Genomic DNA, 22,762 nt, shown 5'->3' with positions numbered 1-22,762 from the left:
ATAAAAAAGGTTATGTAAATCTTTTTAAAAAGACACGTAATCACGTGAGCAGGATTTTTTCTTTCTTTTGACACGATAACAAGTAACGTTCTTATTTTTTATTATTTATCTATTTATCTATTTTCGAAAGAGTGCCACGTGTAAGTGGAGAAGGAAAAAAAGAGTTATGCAAAATTTGTGTCGAGAATTGTCTAAAGTTCCGACTTTTTTTTTTTTGCTTTCATTTTAATAAGAACGTGAATTTATGAGGTGAATTTATTCGACACAATATCATTCAACTCAAAAAAATAAATAAAAGCTAACGTGAATTAAGATTAAAGTTAAGGTGCTATGGTGGACCCTCACCTCTTGTAAAAAACCTTGTTAAACTTTGTGACATATTTACATTCTATGGAGGTCAGGCGCGAACGAACACCCAATAATTTTATCATACCATATTTCTTCAAACTGAAACATAATTATCAAAGTATACTTACGCAAATCGATATGAAAAGTCTTTGTTAAAGTTTGTACCATATTCCATGGAGTACAGGCGCTAACGCAGACCCCACAATTTTATTATACCATCCCTATTTAAGTTGAAACATACTTATCAAAGTATTCTTATGTACATCTATATCAAAAACCCTTGTAAACGTTTTTTTTTTCATTTTTTTCCATACTTTAGGGGCCATGCGCGAATGCAGACCCCACAATTTTTATGAACTACCGTTCTGCCAGATCAAACATACCCACTCCTGATCCTCGATACATCTATCATTATATGCAATCAGGTTTTTCATATAGTCAACCATATAGGAGCCTATTCGTGACCAGACACACACACACACACACACACATACACACACACACACATATATATATATATATATATATATATATATATATATATAACCAACTCAATTTATTCGACATAGGTTAAAACATTACATATTTTGTTGCCGTTAAAAAGGGCTCGAAAAAAGAGAGAAGGAAAAGGAAAGCGACCAAAGAGGGCGAGAGTAGCGCTGCGAATTTAGATGGTCAGAAGTACAGAATACCAGGACCTGTCCAACTTCGTCTTGAACTGATCCGTTGTTGGTGCGCTGCCAACAAAAAACGGTAGTCTATTCCAGGAAACCGACATGCGGATGGAAAGCGCGGCTTTTCGTCGGTTTAGCCGAAATCCCAGCTTCAGCACGTCTTCTCTCATTATAGTTAGATGGGTGAAGATATGGAAGTTGAATGGTGTCGCCGTTGGATAGATATGAGCCCACTGCATTACATTTAAAAGTATGATCCCATATATCCTACTTCAACTATGGATTGAGAAGCAGTGAAGACTAATCTCTCAAATGTATAGCATTTAAGTAAAAATGTTCCAGAGATAGAAAAATCATTAATTCTTTGCTTATTTTAGACTTATTTCCTTGCAAGACTACACCTCGGTTTTCTATAGACTCCACAGGGTATCTATTGTTCCTGGAAACTGATAGCAGCCACAACACATGTATGAACGAAACGAAACGACATTCGTCTAGCATCGTCTTTCTTGAAAAAAGGACGTCTTCACGGAATGTTAATACACACGATCCCCTGTCGTATCTATATAATTAGAAATAGCGACGGTAAGATTTGCAGTTTTTGTAAGAAAATATTGACGTCTTAACATATGCAGTCACTGATATACGCAAATGGTTACCCATCTGGTACTGGGGATAACCTTGCTTAACTTTAACCGTCTAACGAGAACCGTTGTGTCAACGTTAATATTCCGTATGTTCGTGTGCGTGAATGTGTGTGCTTGTATGAGTGCGCGTAATTAGTTATATCTGTAATTGTTTATTATAATCGTAGTGATTTAATGGTTTCTTATTATAATCAAGATCAATAATGATTTTTTTCTTCTAACAGTACAAAATGTCTGCAATAATACCAACTGCACTGGCGCCGAGGGATGTAGGATAAATTCCGGGACAGAAGAATGTTTTTGCTTAATTGGTTATAAATGGAATTCTACGTCGAAGAAATGCGAGGGTAAGACCCTTTTTTCCTACACTCCGACCTATCATTATGCAGAAATTTAAATGTAATGTTAACAAGCATCTTAATCCTCAGCCACATTATCTCTTATAAATGTGACCTCTAACACCATCGCTCTTTTGCTTTTCATTGGCAACATGCCTTGTTTAGTTTGAAAAAATTAAAATATGTAGGGTGAGTCACGGGAAACGGACGTTTATAGAACGCTCCCTGCTCTCCTTGAGTAAGGTTGTTTGTTTGGTCGTTTTCGTTTTATGGCATATGAACTCTTTTTAGGTCATTTTACGCTGAACCCAGTGATTTTTTTAGAAAAACTTAGTAATAGAATATATTTGTTTTTTGTTTTTTTTGTTTTTTGTTGTTTTTTTTTTTTAGTTTTTTTTGGGGGGTTGTTTCAAGTCAGTTTCTATTTAACCCCTAGTTGGGACCCTAACAGGTACTACCACTCCGGGTCAGAGTGGATCTAGGAGCAATGGCAATTAAGAGGTGGCTCCACACTCTCCAAAGCCCGCAACCTGGGGCCTCACCATCCCTTGAGTAAGAGATAGGGACTGAGGAAGATGGTCTTTAAACCTGCTTATAAAAAATTTGTTGAAACTTTTCAATAATGTACATAAAAACATTTACTAAACTATGCGGTGCTTGTGCATTTACTGAACCGAGCTATTTTGGAATAGTATTTTCAAGTTAAATTAAAGTTTTACGATATTTTTTTTTATTATTAATTTGTGAACTGAAAGTACAGAATACTTACAAAACACCCTCCTCTCCCCATGTTAAGAATGGCTTTTGAAATAATAACGTTAATGTTTCAGCACGGTTCAATAAGTGCACAAGTATCTACTATGCCATTATAGAATATTTTGAAGCAAAAAATTATGTCTGGCAGCTTTAAAGACTACCTTGCTCATCTCTATTCCTTACTCAAGGAGAGCAAGAAGGGTTCGAAAAAGACTCGTTTTCCGTGAATCACCATGTATATATGTTTGCGTGAGTGTGATTCTTTTATTTAATCTCATTCTATAAATATTTTTTTCATTTCTTCCTATATAGACGTCGACGAATGCCTTACTGTCAACTGTATCAATGGGACTTGTAAGAACACGCTCGGGAGCTACATTTGCGAATGTGGCATCGGCACTATACTGGAGAGTGATAAAAGAACATGTGCAGGTTAGTGGACCGTTGGTTTCGAGTTGGCAAAGTGTTACTTCTCTTTTATATTGCAATCCTACGGCATTAAGTAGAAATTAGGTTTACTAGTATGAATTTCAGAGGCGTTACATTATGTTAGAACACCGAAAAAATGAACCAATTTTCTAGGCGCATAGGAACACATTTCTGAAGCAACAGAACTCAATATCTCTACCATTATATAAACAGAACTTTGTTTGGATGTGTACGTGAGTTCGTTCGCTATGGACTCCTAAATAACTGGGCTGAGTTTTTGGAAATTTCACATGGCAGCTAACGGAAATAGATCCAGTGCACTTAGCGTGAATGATGCGAGAAACGTCAAGGTATAGCTCTCTTGACAAAACACGCTAGAAGCAGGTGTCGAAACGTGAGATAGAAACTACATGACGCGGGCAGAGTTTCGTAACAGTTTGAAGCGAGTCAGCGGCCAGACTAGACGTGTCATCAATGTTGAAATCAAAGAGAATAATTTACCGAGACCTGGCCGTTCCTCGACCATATTTAAAGCTAAGTAACAAACTTAAGTTAAAATCAATTAACTTTAGCTTTTTTTTTTTTTTCTTTTATAAGGAATTAATTTTGGTTTCTCACCTCGTGGATGATCTTTCTCTCCTCAATAAAACCTCAAAAACCGCCAAGTATCCATTGTGTTTTCATACATGAGTTTTATTCGCCTGAGTTAAACAGTTGATCTACGGTCATTCGGCAACGTTAAAATGTAGAGAACGGCCACACATATGATAAAAAACAGTGATCAAAGAATGGAGACTAGACTGCTCACGTATGCAGGAAAAGAGATTTTCATTAATTGATTTGTGATTCTTGATCGCTCACTAGCGATAACGCGCATGTGTAGCGAGTTCGCGTTTGTATCAATATGTGACTGCAGCGCTGAAGTTTCACATTATTGAAGAGGCTTGTGTGGTTGCAACGTCTCCGTTAACAGGGCTGTCCTGTTATATATTGAAACCCTACGTAGAGATGATGTCAACTAGTATGAAATTCGTGAGTTTTACAATAAACACGCACGAAGCAGATGTCGATAATATTAGATAAAAATTACATCATATATTTAAGACAGAAGAAAGTTTCGAGATAGTTGAGGGCGAGCAAGAAGCCAGACAGGATCAGCCGACAATCTAAAGTGAATATTTTCTTGAGACCCGCCTGCCTAGTCAAGCGTTTTTAAGGCTAACGAAGAAAATTAAATAAAATAAAATTTTAGCTTATCTTTTCAAAGGAATTAATTTTAGTCTCTCCGCAATAAAACATTTGAAACAGCCAACGAGTTTCCAATGTGTTTCTATCAGTGAGTTTTAATTGACTGAGTAAAAAAAAGTGTCGATCAACTTCCACTAGACGATGAAACAGCACAGATAAACGGCCACAGGCATGGAAAAGTGACGACCGACGAATGAAGACAGTGCACGTATGTAAAAGGACAATTCGCGTTTGTGTAAAAAGATTATGCGTTTCCCTTCGTTTTGTTTGCGTTATAAGACTGTTAAGCCATCAATTGTTAATTTTTAGTTTTTATTTTTACATGATTCAGATGTTTAAATGTGAATGTTTCATCCCTTGGCTGTTTTTAGATGATGTTACCTAGAATGAATGCTAAACAAAAGGCAAGATAATGAATACATATGAAACCTGTTTCTCTTTTTAAGTGTCTTTACCTTCGTGTTATATTTTCATTTAAATTATTTTGTTCTTACTTTTTAAAATATTTTCATTTAAATTGTTTTGTTCTTACTATTTAGAAAAAAAAAGATATGCAAATTCAGTTTCTTGCCACGTGATTTTGCACGCGTTCTTTTTTCTTTAAAAGACTGAGTTCTTTCTCTTTTGCTTGAGTAGCTGTGAATTTTGTTCAATAGATAAAGAAAGAGTTTTTTCTTACGTGTTCATTCATTTACAGCACTAGTATTTTCCTATGTCTTTTCTTTTGCCATTTTTATGAATCCTCAGCCTAGTCCCGACTATTTCCTTCTTACCTTTTTGTTTTCAGTCTTACTGCTTCCGGTAATGTTCATTTTGACTGTGTCTATCTGCGGTGATCAGTTTTTTCTGTGCTCTGTGTTATATATTTTTTAAATCTTTTTTTGCGTCTTCAACAGTCCTCTGTACTTGCTAGTCTTTTTCCTATTCGTTCTGTTTTGAGTTGGCAATGACGATTAGTCTTCACTGGAATTTGGGTGGAAATAAGCCTTCCCCACATCAATTCCATCTCCAGATTTTCCAAGTGGTGATCTGATTAGTGCTTTGCTTTCTCAGTCTTTCGACTTTCCTTGCCCTATTATATTGATTTTGTGTGGTATCTATTATATTGATTTTGTGTGATATCTATTATATTGATTTTGTGTGGTATTTATTATATTAATTTTGTGTGGTATCTATTATATTAATTTTGTGTGGTATCTATTATATTGATTTTGTGTGGTATCTATTATATTGATTTTGTGTGGTATCTATTATATTAATTTTGTGTGGTATCTATTATATTGATTTTGTGTGGTATCTATTATATTGATTTTGTGTGGTATCTATTATATTAATTTTGTGTGGTATATATTATATTGATTTTGTGTGGTATCTATTATATTGATTTTGTGTGGTATCTATTATATTTTGTGTGGTATCTATTATATTGATTTTGTGTGGTATCTATTATATCAATTTTGTGTGGTATCTATTATATTTTGTGTGGTATCTATTATATTGATTTTGTGTGGTATCTATTATATTGATTTTGTGTGGTATCTATTATATTGATTTTGTGTGGTATCTATTATATTAATTTTGTGTGGTATTTATTATATTGATTTTGTGTGGTATTTATTATATTGATTTTGTGTGGTATTTATTATATTGACTTTGTGTGGTATCTATTATATTGATTTTGTGTGGTATCTATTATATTGATTTTATGTGGTATTTATTATATTGATTTTGTGTGGTATCTATTATATTGATTTTGTGTGGTATTTATTATATTGATTTTGTGTGGTATCTATTATATTGATTTTGTGTGGTATCTATTATATTGATTTTGTGTGGTATCTATTATATTGATTTTGTGTGGTATCTATTATATTAATTTTGTGTGGTATTTATTATATTGATTTTGTGTGGTATTTATTATATTGATTTTGTGTGGTATCTATTATATTGATTTTGTGTGGTATCTATTATATTGATTTTATGTGGTATTTATTATATTAATTTTGTGTGGTATCTATTATATTGATTTTGTGTGGTATTTATTATATTGATTTTGTGTGGTATCTATTATATTGATTTTGTGTGGTATATATTATATTGATTTTGTGTGGTATCTATTATATTAATTTTGTGTGGTATTTATTATATTGATTTTGTGTGGTATTTATTATATTGATTTTGTGTGGTATATATTATATTGATTTTGTGTGGTATCTATTATATTTGTGTGGTATCTATTATATTGATTTTATGTGGTATTTATTATATTAATTTTGTGTGGTATCTATTATATTGATTTTGTGTGGTATTTATTATATTGATTTTGTGTGGTATCTATTATATTGATTTTGTGTGGTATTTATTATATTGATTTTGTGTGGTATCTATTATATTGATTTTGTGTGGTATCTATTATATTAATTTTGTGTGGTATATATTATATTGATTTTGTGTGGTATCTATTATATTAATTTTGTGTGGTATCTATTATATTAATTTTGTGTGGTATCTATTATATTGATTTTGTGTGGTATCTATTATATTTATTTTATGTGGTATATATTATATTGATTTTGTGTGGTATCTATTATATTGATTTTGTGTGGTATCTGCCAAGACCGATGCTATTATATATAAAGAGAGATAGATGTTGATATATGTATCAATTTATATATTTATATATTTATTCTGTGTTTTTATCGTTTTATTTGATCATTTTTCTTGTTTATTTTTATTATTTTAAGCACACACACATCTATATATAAAATATGCAATGTCATGCGGTTATAGTTTACTATAACTGTTTTACTCTTGTTGCAGTTTCCTTGTGGTTTTGTATCGTTAATGTGGTTTGATTTATCCATTGGACAGTTTTCCGTAATATTACAACTGTTTTTTTTTCATTGTCGTTCATTGTAGAGTGTTAGTTTTCCCATTAGTTTCGGTTTACCTTAGTTTTCTTTCATATTTTTGAGACGGTGTCTAAAGCTTTTGTTGCAGTTTCCTTGTGGCTTGTTCATACTTAATGTGGTTTGATTTACCCATTGGACAGTTTTCCGTAATAGTGCAACTGTTTGTTTGTTTGTTTGTTTTTCTATTGGCGTTCATTTCTTTTTACATGGGGGTCACCACTTATCAAGGCCCGTATGCCACTCAGGGATAAGGATTATTGCGTGTACAGTAATCAATGAGATTGTATTGTAGTAATTATTAGTATTGGGGGTTTTGATAGAGTGTCTTACTTAAGGGGGCGGTTTGTCAGGAGTTTGTTTATGTTGGACTTGAAGACGTCCAAGTTGTAGTAAGGTGGCAGAGTGTTCCACTGGCGTGCAGTTCTAAGAAAGAAGCTTTGCTCATGGAATCTACGTTTGGATTAAGGCACAGATAAAGAGTGGGGAAAATTATCGACATTGTAGAGTGTCAGTTTTCCTTTTGGTTCCGGTTTATCTTCGATTTTTTTTGTTTTTCATATTTTTGAGACGGTGTCTAATGCTCCTACAATTACTGGTATTATTCTGGCGTTCTTCATGCCTTATATGTCTACCAGTTGTCTGGCAGTCTCTGTGAATTAGTTTTTCTGTTGCAGTTTCTTTATGCCTGAGTGGTGTCTATAGCTCCTGTGTATGAGTTTCCGCATTCAAGCGAATTCCTTAATGTTTAAGACGTTTGTATTATTGTTTTTATTGTTGAACTTTCTCAGCCAGCCCTCCAATTCCAATTTTCTATAGGTTTTCCTAACTCCTCCTGCAGAGAGGCCTCCCTCTTATTTAGCGGGAACCGGGAATATAAGATGTTTGATAAAATTATAAGACTAAATATTTGATGAAATTATTATAACACTAAATCATTATATTTTATTATTATTATTATTATTATTAGTATTATTATTATTATTATTATTATTATTATTATTATTAATGGCTCACAAGGAGCTTTCACACAGGTTATCAAAGATCTCTCCTTGAAGCCAATCTGTGGCGTTCCCTGGAAGTTGAGTGACAGCAAGTCTCCTCAGTTTTCCAGTACTCTCCACTTCTTCTGATAATATTTGCAAATAAATTTGCATTATCGCAACAGTGGCTTTCCATTAATTTCTCGCCGGAGCGAACATTGGTCCTCACTGGTATTTGAGTAGGCTCCACAAGTTCCCAGTACTTTTCGTACTTGTCGACCAGAAGTGTGGCCCTTTTCGGCTATTTGGCATCATTCCTTGGGGGGGGGTTGATTGGGTATTGGGAGAGGATGGGGAGGCGACGGGGAGGGAATAGAGAACTTATAGATATGTATCTTCAATGTTCTTAGTTCCATGCACCGCTTCTTCATGTTTTCTCTCCGCAGCAGCTCGTCTGGCCAGCGCGTGTGGCTCATGTATATTAGTCCTCGCATTCAAGGGTTTTCATTAATACTTTCAGCTATTTTCATTATTTTTATTCGTTGTATCCTTCTAGTCATTCCTCTGATTCCAATTTCTCCCTTTTTTTTAAGTTTTTCGGAATTGTTCCTAGTGCTCCTACTATCATAAATATTATCTTGATTTTTTTAATCATCCATCATTATTATTAACATTATTATTAACAGCATTATTATTATTATCATCATTATTATTATTATTATTAAATGTATTATAATTGCTAGTAGTAGTAATATTCAGCTTGTTCTAATTTTATCTTTGATTTCAGAATGTCCCAATAGTAAGTGGGGCAAAGATTGTGCCAACACATGCACAGGCGTCAACTGTGTCCAATGCAATAAACAAACTGGTTGTATTTGTAGCAAGGGTTATACAGGTACAGACTGCGCCACTGACATTAACGAATGTACGACGAACGCAAATTATTGCAACACTAGCATATCAGAGTGCTTCAATACAATAGGATCAGCTGTCTGCAAATGTAAAATTGGATTTCTACTTAATAACAACCGCGAATGTATGGGTACGTAAAGTATTTTATGTTTTTACCATTTAAAAAAAAGGTTTTTTTTCTACATTACTCTAAAGCTATATTCTTTATAAAATTAATTTCAGAACAAATGCGTATTGTATAGTATTACAACTAGTGTTGGGACGATTTATTCGAATCGGAATCGAGAATTAAAAAAAATCGGAGTTTTATTTATTTATTTTTTTTTTTGTAGTAACGGAATCGGTATCGGAATCGGAAAAAATTGAAGCCTATTTTCCGATGCCAAAATCGATTCCTTAAAACTTCTTTTTTTAATTGATTTTGGATTAAGAAACATCTTCCACTGCAGGTTGATATAATATAATAATGAATATTTATTGATGTGAACTTCCCGTAAGACAAAAAAATATCTAGATAACCCCTTCACAAGTGTGTTTTTACGTTTGAGAAAATACAGGCACATTTAAGATGTGTTTTTACAGTAATCGGGACAAAATAACATTTTCATAGTAAAATATTTAGAGATTTATAAAGAATCGGAATCGCAATCAGTAATTGTATCGGAATCGGGAAAAATATATTGGATTCGTCCCATCAATAATTACAACATAATTATATCATTATACTATATGTTTAGAAGGTAAGCATATGACGTCATTAGCGAGTTTGAAGACATAGCATGATCTCAATGTCATCTGGCCAAATAGTGGATAACTTCTTGGCATATTAATAATACCTATATTTTATGAATTTTATTAAATATAGTCGATATACCATAATTTAAAATAAGTTTTTCATTTCATTGCTTGAATTTATTAGTCTTGATTTATATAAATGATGACTTCTGAAAATATGATATATTATTATTAGGGCTGTGACAACAGAATATTCTTTTCATTCTTTTGACTCTCAAGTAATATATCCGACATATTAAGACACAGCCAATCAACCAATAACCACATCAATCTATATAAAAATATACAAGATATTAAGGGATATATATACTCAAGTGTCCAAACAATAAAAAAAAAACTATGCTGTTCCCTCGGCCCTAATTATTATATATTATTACGTAAGTTCGCAAACAGATATTTGATAATATCTTATAAAATGATTAGTTTCTATGTGACATTTAAAAAACTTGACATGATTTACCATTTACAAAAATAAAATAACCAATCTATTCTGATTAATAGGATTCTTTTACATAGGCCTCACTACTTATCACGGGCCAGGATAAGGGTTAAAAAGTGTACAGTAGTCAATCGGACAATATAGTAATTGTCAGTAATGGAAATTCAGTAAATTTGTTAACTTAAGTGGCTTAGCAAGAACTTGTTTACATTGGACTTGAAGACAACTATATTGTAGTCAGCTGGAAAGCGGGAGAACGGAAGACAGGCGTGCAGTTCTAAGAAAGAAGCTTTGTTCATGGAGTAATTTAATTCTCAAGTTCTATATACCGTTTTCTTTTAATAAATAATCAAACTTCTCTGCTACAAAAGCAAAAACTAATTGTTTATATTGCTTGCATTGATCGGACTATTGTTCTTATCGTAAGTTTTATTTCAAGCAAGCCTGAAGACGGCCGAAGGACAATCCGCTTGAAACGTTGCACAAATAGCATTCAAGATCATAACAATATTCCGACCAATGCAAGTAATATAAACAACCACCTCTCATCTAAAAAAATTCAGAACTTTCACGAAAATTAATTGTCTTAATTCTATATTATGTTTTTGGAAAAACTAATGAATCGATTCTGTTACGAAAACATAATTTACTGACAAAATTCCATATCATGTTTTAAATTGAAAGCCATATTTAATTTTAAAAGCGTTTCCGATTAGTGACTCATGTGTATAGGTCATGAGACGAGCAACAGAGTTTTAGGTTCGTAGCTACAAACCTTAAACTGTTAATGTTTGCAGACGAAGAGCAATTATTTTCTTAAGTAGACATGAAAAATCATGCGCATAGATTCCATGAAATTCAGTATTTTTAGGAAGTTATTCCGATTTCTGATTGCTTGCTAGAAAGCCGTTGCTCAGTTTCAACTCCTATCCCCAGTCTCTATAAATAAAACATTCTGATTTTTAATGGTAGCTTCACATGTTATCAAAAATATTGAAACTCATATTTTCAAAAATAAATTATAACTTTATTTCGATACAATAATTAAGATCAATTGCCTACATTATATATCACGTTTCGAATATAAATAATTAATTGCCTACACTATATATAACATTTCGAAAATAAATAATTAATTGCCTACATTATAGATCACATTTCGAAAATAAATAATTAGTTGCCTGCATTATATATCGCGTTTCCAAAATAAATACTTAATTGCCTACACTATATATCACATTTCTAAAATAAATAATTGACTACATTATATATAACATTTCGAATATAAATAATTAATTGCCTACATTATATATCACATTTCCAAAATGAATAATTAATTGCCTCTATTATATGCCACATTTACCTAATAAATAATTAATCTATTATGTTAAAAAAGAACAATTAATTGCATTAATTCTAAATCGAATATTTTAAAGTAAACAACCAATCTGTTTTGTTACAAAAAATATTAATTTCCCAAATTCCATATCACATTTTCAAAAATAAATTATACATTTCTGTTACATTTCTGTTTGCTTGCTTTTATATATTTTTCATAAATAAAAAATCAAGCTTTTCTGTTAGAAAATAAAAATTAATTGCCTAAAATCCGTATCACATTTTCGGAAATAAATTATCAATCTATTCTATTACAAAAGAATAGTTAATTGCCTTCATTGTATTTCAGTAATAAAAGATTAATCTAATCTGTTACTAAGAATAATTGATTGTCTAAACTTATTACATTTGTTGGATGTAAATCATTAGCTATTTTATAAATTCCATGTGTTTAAATATATTTCGTTATATTATTTGTCATTATCTAACGCATATGTTTAAAAATAGATAGCGAATACATTTTAGTAAGAATATTAGTTTCTTGCCTAAATTCCATATTAATCTCCAAATAGATATTCGATAGATTTTAATATAATATTATACAATTAAATTTATAGCAATGTTATTGCATATATATTATTATATTTATAGTAATAATATACATCATATGTATAGTAAATTCTAGTATTTATGTGATTATGTAAATATGAATTTGTTATTTTAGTTTTACTATTGTAGTATTTTTGTGATTATGAATTTGTTATTTTATTATTATATTATTAATATTTTATTTGTGATAGTTTGTTTATTATATATATATATATATATATATGTGTGTGTGTGTGTGTGTGTGTGTGTGTGTGTGTGTGTGTGTGTGTGTGTGTGTGTGTGTGTGGTTTTAAATAAAATACTAGGCGGAAGTTTCTCGAAAGCTCTTTCGGCTATCATCTCTTCAGGTGTAAATCGATAGCAATCTAAATAATATTGTAACGAAAATAAAGAGTTCTATTGGGGAACTTATTTAATGTGCCAACGTACGGGGACATTAATTAAATTTATTTACGTTTAAAAAACGATTAAAAATGTTGGCACAACGAGGGAGAAAAAAAAAAGCGGGAGAAAAAATTCAAAGTTCCCCAAAGAGAAACAATGCGTTTGATGTTTCTTTTTGCCGGCACAAAGAAGGTTGACGCACCGCGATAGAGACGGCCTCTAAAATCTTTAAATGGTTTTTGGAGTCCGCTCTATGTAGCACCTCGAACCAATCTATTTTATATCTATCGGCACAGCACGGGTTGTCAACCAAATGCTGGCCAATAGCAGAGTCCAAGGCTGCAGAAGGAGGGAGACCACCGAACCCCATATATATATATATATATATATATATATATATATATATATATATATATATATATTAGTTTTATTATATTTATTAGTTTTACAATTGTAGTAATTTTGTGATTATGAATTTATTATATAGTTTGACAATTGTATTCTTTATGTGATTCCTAATTTATTATTTTAGTTTGACGATGTTAGTATTAATGTGAATTTGATTATCTTTTATAGTTTAAAAATTGTAGTATTTACAGGGTGGAACGATACATTTGTCAGCCTAAAGAAAACAACGCTATAGCTTTATTTTAAAACTTTTATTGACAAACATCAATTGAGGTGATTTTATTAATTAGTAGAGTTGACATTTATTCAATGTAGAGACCGTCAACCCCAATCTCCATTATGATATGGCTTCGGATCTGGGAGCATACCTTTTCCACGGCACGGCGGAACACGGCGGGAACTCGGCAAATACTCGGCGGATGGCGGCGATCAGGCTGGTCTGGTTTTATGGGAGGTCATGTTGGTGATTTTCTCGACGTATGACCAAATGAAGTAATTTAGCGGGTTCATGACGAGGAAAGAGGGGGTGCTAGTGAGTCAAAGTGTATTAACTCGTGTCACTCCTTCTAAAGCTAAGCCTGTGTTTCTTTGGACTTGTGGACCGGTGTCAAGTCTTGCTGCCGCACCCAGTGTATGCCAGCACCAACCTGATTGTATCAGGGTATCACCACATTCTTCAGCACATCCAGGTACATTTTGGTGTTGACTTTCAAGCCGACTTCAAAGATGTGAAGTGGCATGATGTAGCCCTCACTTTAAATCACACCAAAGATCATAACTATGGCAGGTAATATTGTTTTCGTCACCCTGGGCACGTCCATGTTATCCGGATTTGCATTTTCAGTGTGCTGGCAGGCAATGATCCTGGTGTGATAACTTGGTTCGGTAGGAAGCATGAGTTTTACAGCGGCGCATCTCCCATCTCGCTCGTTTAATATTATGTCACGTTGAAACATGAAAGAAGGCTCCTGTCGTTCTTGAGATTTGCCAACAACTGGCAACTGCAAAAAGAAAAGAAAAGAAAACCGTTTTTTATTAAATGGAAATGAAATCATGTCGTCTTTTCTAAGAAGACAATTTTTATCGTTCAGCCCTGTATTTAATTCTGGGTGTATTTTATTGTTTGATATATGTAGTATTTGAGTGACTGTTATCTTATTACTATACTTATAGTAACTATGTGATTGTTATCTTAATATTATAGCTTAAAAATTGTGGTAATTATGTGATTCTTTATTTATATCGATAGATATCAATGAATGTGAGGTAAACAACGATTGCGATAAAAATGCTGTATGCACAAACACATTTGGAGGTCACACCTGTAAATGTAACAGAGGGTATACAGGTGATGGAAAGACGTGTACAGGTAAGGATATGAAATTATTTTATTGGCGTGTTTAATTTTGTAACTTTTCTAATATTTTCCAGACACATGTATAGTAATGACATATTTTTTAAATGTACATGTTAGATATTGACCGGACAATCCGGGTAACTTTAGCTATTATTAGTATTATTAATCTTAATAGAAAAATAAAACAATTAAATTTTTGGAAAACGTGTATTTACAGCTTGGAATATTTATTAAGGAATTTAAAATAAACAAAGTCGATTTTGGAATTTTAAAGTAGATTTTGAATTTGGTTAGAAACAAACAAACTTAGACATACGTTAGAGATCGTGGTTTTGGTTTGCTGACGCAGTAGTTAGTTAACAGAAATCAAGTTGGTGAGTTTGCGAGAAAATCGCTAGCGAACAGACGTGCAGATGAATCTGCTGGAAACGAACAGGAAAACGTGAACATGTGAAAAAGTGAACATGTAGAAACATGTGCCAAAGTAAACATGTGAAAAAGTGAACATGTAGAAACATGTGCCAAAGTGAATATGTTTAAAAAGTGAACATGTAGAAACATGTGCCAAAGTGAACATGTGAAAAAGTGAACATGTAGAGACATGTGACAAAGTGAACATGTGAAAAAGTTAACATGTAGAAACATGTGCCAAAGTGAACATGTGAAAAAGTGAACATGTAGAAACATGTGCCAAAGGGAACATGTGAAAAAGTGAACATGTAGAAACATGTGCCAAAGTGAACATGTGAAAAAGTGAACATGTAGAAACATGTGCCAAAGTGAACATGTGAAAAGCAAACATGTAGAAACATGTGCCAAAGTGAACATGTGAAAAAGCAAACATGTAGAAACATGTGCCAAAGTAAACATGTGAAAAAGTGAACATGTAGAAACATGTGCCAAAGTGAACATGTGAAAAAGTGAACATGTAGAAACATGTGCCAAAGTGAATATGTGAAAAAGTGAACATGTGAAAAAGTGAACATGTAGAAACATGTGCCAAAGTGAACATGTGAAAAAGCAAACATGTAAAAACATGTGCCAAAGTGAACATGTGAAAAAGCAAACATGTAGAAACATGTGCCAAAGTAAACATGTGAAAAAGTGAACATGTAGAAACATGTGCCAAAGTGAATATGTGAAAAAGTGAACATGCAGAAACATGTGCCAAAGTGAACATGTGAAAAAGCAAACATGTAGAAACATGTGCCAAAGTGAACATGTGAAAAAGCAAACATGTAGAAACATGTGCCAAAGTAAACATGTGAAAAAGTGAACATGTAGAAACATGTGCCAAAGTGAACATGTGAAAAAGTGAACATGTGAAAAAGTGAACATGTAGAAACATGTGCCAAAGTGAACATGTGAAAAAGCAAACATGTAGAAACATGTGCCAAAGTGAACATGTGAAAAAGCAAACATGTAGAAACATGTGCCAAAGTGAACATGTGAAAAAGTGAACATTTAGAAACATGTGCCAAAGTGAACATGTGAAAAAGTGAACATGTAGAAACATGTGCCAAAGTGAACATGTGAAAAAGCAAACATGTAGAAACATGTGCCAAAGTAAACATGTGAAAAAGTGAACATGTAGAAACATGTGCCAAAGTGAACATGTGAAAAAGTGAACATGTAGAAACATGTGCCAAAGTGAACATGTGAAAAATCAAACATGTAGAAACATGTGCCAAAGTAAACATGTGAAAAAGTGAACATGTAGAAACATGTGCCAAAGTAAACATGTGAAAAAGTGAACATGTAGAAACATGTGCCAAAGTGAACATGTGAAAAAGTGAACATGTAGAAACATGTGCCAAAGTGAACATGTGAAAAAGTGAACATGTAGAAACATGTGCCAAAGTGAACATGTGAAAAAGTGAACATGTAGAAACATGTGCCAAAGTAAACATGTGAAAAAGTGAACATGTAGAAACATGTGCCAAAGTGAACATGTGAAAAAGTGAACATGTAGAAACATGTGCCAAAGTGAACATGTGAAAAAGTGAACATGTAGAAACATGTGCCAAAGGGAACATGTGAAAAAGTGAACATGTAGAAACATGTGCCAAAGTAAACATGTGAAAAAGTGAACATGTAGAAACATGTGCCAAAGTGAACATGTGAAAAAGTGAACATGTAGAAACATGTGCCAAAGTAAACATGTGAAAAAGTGAACATGTAGAAACATGTGCCAAAGTGAACATGTGAAAAAGTGAACATGTAGAAACATGTGCCAAAGTAAACATGTGAAAAAGTGAACATGTAGAAACATGTGCCAAAGTGAACATGTGAAAAAGTGAACATGTAGAAACATGTGCCAAAGTAAACATGTGAAAAAGTGAACATGTAGAAACATGTGCCAAAGTGAACATGTGAAAAAGTGAACATGTAGAAACATGTGCCAAAGTGAACATGTGAAAAAGTGAACATGTAGAAACATGTGCCAAAGTGAACATGTGAAAAAGTGAACATGTAGAAACATGTGCCAAAGTGAACATGTGAAAAAGTGAACATGTAGAAACATGTGCCAAAGTGAACATGTGAAAAAGTCAACATGTAGAAACATATGCCAAAGTGAACATGTGAAAAAGTGAACATGTAGAAACATGTGCCAAAGTGAACATGTGAAAAAGTGAACATGTAGAAACATGTGCCAAAGTGAACATGTGCAAAAGTGAACATGTAAAAACATGTGCCAAAGTGAACATGTGAAAAAGTGAACATGTAGAAACATGTGCCAAAGTGAACATGTGAAAAAGTGAACATGTAGAAACATGTGCCAAAGTGAACATATGACAAAGTGAACATGTAGAAACATGTGCCAAAGTGAACATGTGAAAAAGTGAACATGTAGAAACATGTGCCAAAGTGAACATGTGAAAAAGTGAACATGTAGAAACATGTGCCAAAGTACACATGTGAAAAAGTGAACATGTAGAAACATGTGCCAAAGTGAACATATGACAAAGTGAACATGTAGAAATATGTGCCAAAGTGAACATGTGAAAAAGTGAACATGTAGAAACATGTGCCAAAGTGAACATGTGAAAAAGTGAACATGTAGAAACATGTGCCAAAGGGAACATGTGAAAAAGTGAACATGTAGAAACATGTGCCAAAGTAAACATGTGAAAAAGTGAACATGTAGAAACATGTGCCAAAGTGAACATGTGAAAAAGTGAACATGTAGAAACATGTGCCAAAGTGAACATGTGAAAAAGTGAACATGAAGAAACATGTGCCAAAGTAAACATGTGAAAAAGTGAACATGTAGAAACATGTGCCAAAGTGAACATATGACAAAGTGAACATGTAGAAACATGTGCCAAAGTGAACATGTGAAAAAGTGAACATGTAGAAACATGTGCCAAAGTGAACATGTGAAAAAGTGAACATGTAGAAACATGTGCCAAAGGGAACATGTGAAAAAGTGAACATGTAGAAACATGTGCCAAAGTAAACATGTGAAAAAGTGAACATGTAGAAACATGTGCCAAAGTGAACATGTGAAAAAGTGAACATGTAGAAACATGTGCCAAAGTAAACATGTGAAAAAGTGAACATGTAGAAACATGTGCCAAAGTAAACATGTGAAAAAGTGAACATGTAGAAACATGTGCCAAAGTGAACATATGACAAAGTGAACATGTAGAAACATGTGCCAAAGTGAACATGTGAAAAAGTGAACATGTAGAAATATGTGCCAAAGTGAACATGTGAAAAAGTGAACATGTAGAAACATGTGCCAAAGTAAACATGTGAAAAAGTGAACATGTAGAAACATGTGCCAAAGTGAACATGTGAAAAAGTGAACATGTAGAAACATGTGCCAAAGTGAACATGTGAAAAAGTGAACATGTAGAAACATGTGCCAAAGTGAACATGTGAAAAAGTGAACATGTAGAAACATGTGCCAAAGTAAACATGTGAAAAAGTGAACATTTAGAAACATGTGCCAAAGTGAACATATGACAAAGTGAACATGTAGAAACATGTGCCAAAGTGAACACGTGAAAAAGTGAACATGTAGAAACATGTGCCAAAGTGAACATGTGAAAAAGTGAACATGTAGAAACATGTGCCAAAGGGAACATGTGAAAAAGTGAACATGTAGAAACATGTGCCAAAGTAAACATGTGAAAAAGTGAACATGTAGAAACATGTGCCAAAGTGAACATGTGAAAAAGTGAACATGTAGAAACATGTGCCAAAGTAAACATGTGAAAAAGTGAACATGTAGAAACATGTGCCAAAGTTAACATGTGAAAAAGTGAACATGTAGAAACATGTGCCAAAGTAAACATGTGAAAAAGTTAGCATGTAGAAACATGTGCCAAAGTGAACATGTGAAAAAGTGAACATGTAGAAACATGTGCCAAAGTAAACATGTGAAAAAGTTAACATGTAGAAACATGTGCCAAAGTGAACATGTGAAAAAGTGAACATGTAGAAACATGTGCCAAAGTGAACATGTGAAAAAGTGAACATGTAGAAACATGTGCCAAAGTGAACATGTGAAAAAGTGAACATGTAGAAACATGTGCCAAAGTGAACATGTGAAAAAGTTAACATGTAGAAACATGTGCCAAAGTGAACATGTGAAAAAGTGAACATGTAGAAACATGTGCCAAAGTGAACATGTGAAAAAGTGAACATGTAGAAACATGTGCCAAAGTGAACATGTGAAAAAGTGAACATGTAGAAACATGTGCCAAAGTAAACATGTGAAAAAGTGAACATGTAGAAACATGTGCCAAAGTGAACATGTGAAAAAGTGAACATGTAGAAACATGTGCCAAAGTGAACATGTGAAAAAGTGAACATGTAGAAACATGTGCCAAAGTGAACATGTGAAAAAGTGAACATGTAGAAACATGTGCCAAAGTGAACATGTGAAAAAGTGAACATGTAGAAACATGTGCCAAAGTAAACATGTGAAAAAGTGAACATGTAGAAACATGTGCCAAAGTGAACATGTGAAAAAGTGAACATGTAGAAACATGTGCCAAAGTAAACATGTGAAAAAGTGAACATATAGAAACATGTGCCAAAGTGAACATGTGAAAAAAGTGAACATGTAGAAACATGTGCCAAAGTGAACATGTGAAAAAGTTAACATGTAGAAACATGTGCCAAAGTGAACATGTGAAAAAGTGAACATGTAGAAACATGTGCCAAAGTAAACATGTGAAAAAGTTAACATGTAGAAACATGTGCCAAAGTGAACATGTGAAAAAGTGAACATGTAGAAACATGTGCCAAAGTAAACATGTGAAAAAGTGAACATGTAGAAACATGTGCCAAAGTGAACATGTGAAAAAGTGAACATGTAGAAACATGTGCCAAAGTAAACATGTGAAAAAGTGAACATGTAGAAACATGTGCCAAACCCCGACATGAGAATCCCTAATAAATCTAACGTAAATATAATGCGTTGTTGTAGCGTTTTTTAAGGAGTTTAGATCAATAAGAAAGTATGTTATTCTCTGGTCTGAGAAAAGCAGACATACAGTTATTTTTTATTGCAAAAAGCTATGAATGTTTGTGGGCTACGTTTGTAACTACGTGCATTTGTAAAAAGGCACCACACACACAACGAACATTTTATATGAATGTAGGACACAATGATATATTTTTTACTTTTGTGTTTTATTTTACTTCAGTTGAAGTTATCAGAAATCAAGGGGCCCACAACCTGGAGCTAAAACTTGAACTCGATATGAGATACATAGATATTTGAATGTTCCCGTAATGTTCTTTATCTCTCAAACAGTGAGTTAGTAAAGAAATTGAGAACATAATTTCTCTCTCTACAATTAACCATTTCATATGTTGTAGTATTTTTTTTGTTTGTTTTGCATCTCTTAGTCTTAGTGAATTCCAGGGCAAGAATTTTTCTAGTCTGGTGGAGTATCCAGCTTTCTGCTATTAATTGAGGTAACATCACCTGGAGAAGGTGCACCATTCCTCGTAAAAGCTAATGCAAGTTAGCCATAGTGAGGAGATCTTATTTGGGCTGCGAATACTATGTAATTTTGAATATTTGGTCAGGGTTTACTTCTATGGAAAAAGTATCCTCATGCCAGGTTGTACTGACAACCCACTGTACAGAGAGACCTTAGACACTCGAGGATAGTTTCTAGTAGGCATTCAAGTTCTCTCTCTCTCTCTCCAGTAATCATTCAAGTTTTCTCCAGTCTGTATACACACATTCATTAGAAGAAAATATTATACCACTGGACGATACACTAATTAAGACACGGAATATTCTGTGTAGCTTAATTGTCATATATATTTTTATAACTTACTACCGAGCTCAACCTTTGTGCTGAACACTGTTGAAGTAAATACTTAAAGTTTACGCATAAAATCATACTTTCGCATATTAATTTATGTGATTAAATGAAGTAGTCACACACACACACACATATATATATATATATATATATATATATATACTAGCAAAAAGTACTCGTCGTTGACTGGGTTCAAAACAGCCTACAGGAAATGGACTCTGATTTATGAAAGTATGATAGGTTATGAAAAGGAAGGGTTGTAAAGAGATAGCTTCGAATTTGGGGGTATCAAAACCAAAGCAAAATATGATGAAAGTAAAAATAAAATAGATAAACCCCACAATTATTTATACCATACCTGTTCACACTGAAACACTTATCACAATATTCTGTGGATCTATATTTAAAAAAAACTTGTTAAACTTTGTGACATATTTCCATTCTATGGAGGTCAGGCGTGAACGAACACCCCATAATTTTATTATACCATATTTCTTCAAACTGAAACATAATTATCAAAGTATACTTACGCAGATAGATATGAAAAGTCTTTATTAAAGTGTGTGCCTATTTCTATTCTATGGAGGCCAGGCGCGAACGCAGACCTCACACGTTTATTATACCATCCCTATTTACGTTAAAACACAATTATCAAAATATTATTATGTACATCTATATAAAAAACACTTGTAAATGTTTTTTTTTATTTTTAAACATTTTATTTCCATACTTTGTGAACAAGGCGCGTACACAAACCCCACAATTTTAATGAATCATCATTATGCTAGATCAAACATACTCATTCCTGTGTCTCGATAATCTTCTATTATTATATGTGATCCATTTTCTATAATAGTCAATCATATAGGAGTCTATTCGTGACAAGATACTCACACAGACATTCAGCTTTATATTATAGATATATACACTTCTGGGGAAATATATTTTGTTATAATGTATTCCAATCCTTATTTAAGAAGCCCAATGTAATTACAGAGCAATATAGTGAATAATTGACAAAAGACGATATTCCAAAGTTCATGATGTTGACCATTTTATAATTTATTCCTTTAATTCAGTTGACATTTACAATTCTTGACAGTATCTGTTTTGTAGCGCAAATCAATCACTTAATTATTATATCAATCACTAAAATTGAAATGGCGTAATGGAAACATATTATAAGTTATTTTCAGCTTCTCTTTCAATTTTCGGATTTTAATCATGTCAAAACGAACTTTATTTCCATTTGACGGATTGATTGTTGCGATTTCTTCTGATCAGTTAAGGGCATAATGGATTCACTGGTTGATATAATAATTAAGTGATTGATTTTGCGCTACGAAACAGATACTGTCAAGAATTGTAAATGTCAACTAAATTAAATGAATAAATTATAAGATGGCCAACATCATGAACTTTGGAATATAGTCTTTTGTCAATTATTCACTATATATATATATATATATATATATGTGTGTGTGTGTGTGTGTGTGTGTGTGTGTGTGTGTGTGGTAAAACTGGTAATTAGTAAAAACCTGAAAAGAGTGCTCAATACTATTGCAGAGCAAATATGTGTTTTTATTACCGTTTTATCTGTTTGGTTACATATGTTTCGGATGTTGGACCATGTTTACAATCCAGCAGCCTCGTCAGACCTTACAGAAATGTAACGTCTGACGAGTCTGCTGGATCGTAAACATGGTCCAACATCCGAAACATATCTAACCAAACAGATAAAACGGTAATAAAAAAAATTAAACACACCCACACACACACACACACACATATATATATATATATATATATATATATATATATATATATATATATATATATATATATATATATATCCGCCGGCTACACAATGTATATAGTAATACGATTGCATA

The 22,762-nt window shown here is 32.8% G+C and overlaps 1 protein-coding gene across 2 annotated transcripts in view; it reads left to right on the top strand.

The window, feature by feature from the left end:
* The window catches only part of LOC145258205 (mucin-like protein), a 176,562-nt gene that overhangs the window by 128,241 nt on the left and 25,559 nt on the right, over positions 1 to 22,762 (top strand). For both annotated transcript variants that reach the window (XM_080116138.1, XM_080116139.1), the window contains exons 19-22: positions 1,894 to 2,016; positions 3,076 to 3,195; positions 9,120 to 9,374; positions 14,467 to 14,586. In XM_080116138.1, the coding sequence (XP_079972264.1) occupies positions 1,894 to 2,016; positions 3,076 to 3,195; positions 9,120 to 9,374; positions 14,467 to 14,586 (618 nt within the window). The remainder of the gene's footprint in view (positions 1 to 1,893; positions 2,017 to 3,075; positions 3,196 to 9,119; positions 9,375 to 14,466; positions 14,587 to 22,762) is intronic.

The sequence above is a fragment of the Euprymna scolopes genome, chromosome 33 (genome assembly GCF_053919585.1).
Source record: "Euprymna scolopes isolate OS-2025 chromosome 33, ASM5391958v1, whole genome shotgun sequence".
NCBI classification, from domain to species: domain Eukaryota; kingdom Metazoa; phylum Mollusca; class Cephalopoda; order Sepiida; family Sepiolidae; genus Euprymna; species Euprymna scolopes.
The sequence above is the reverse complement of the archived record's forward strand: the minus strand, read 5'-3'. Positions and strand labels throughout refer to the sequence as shown.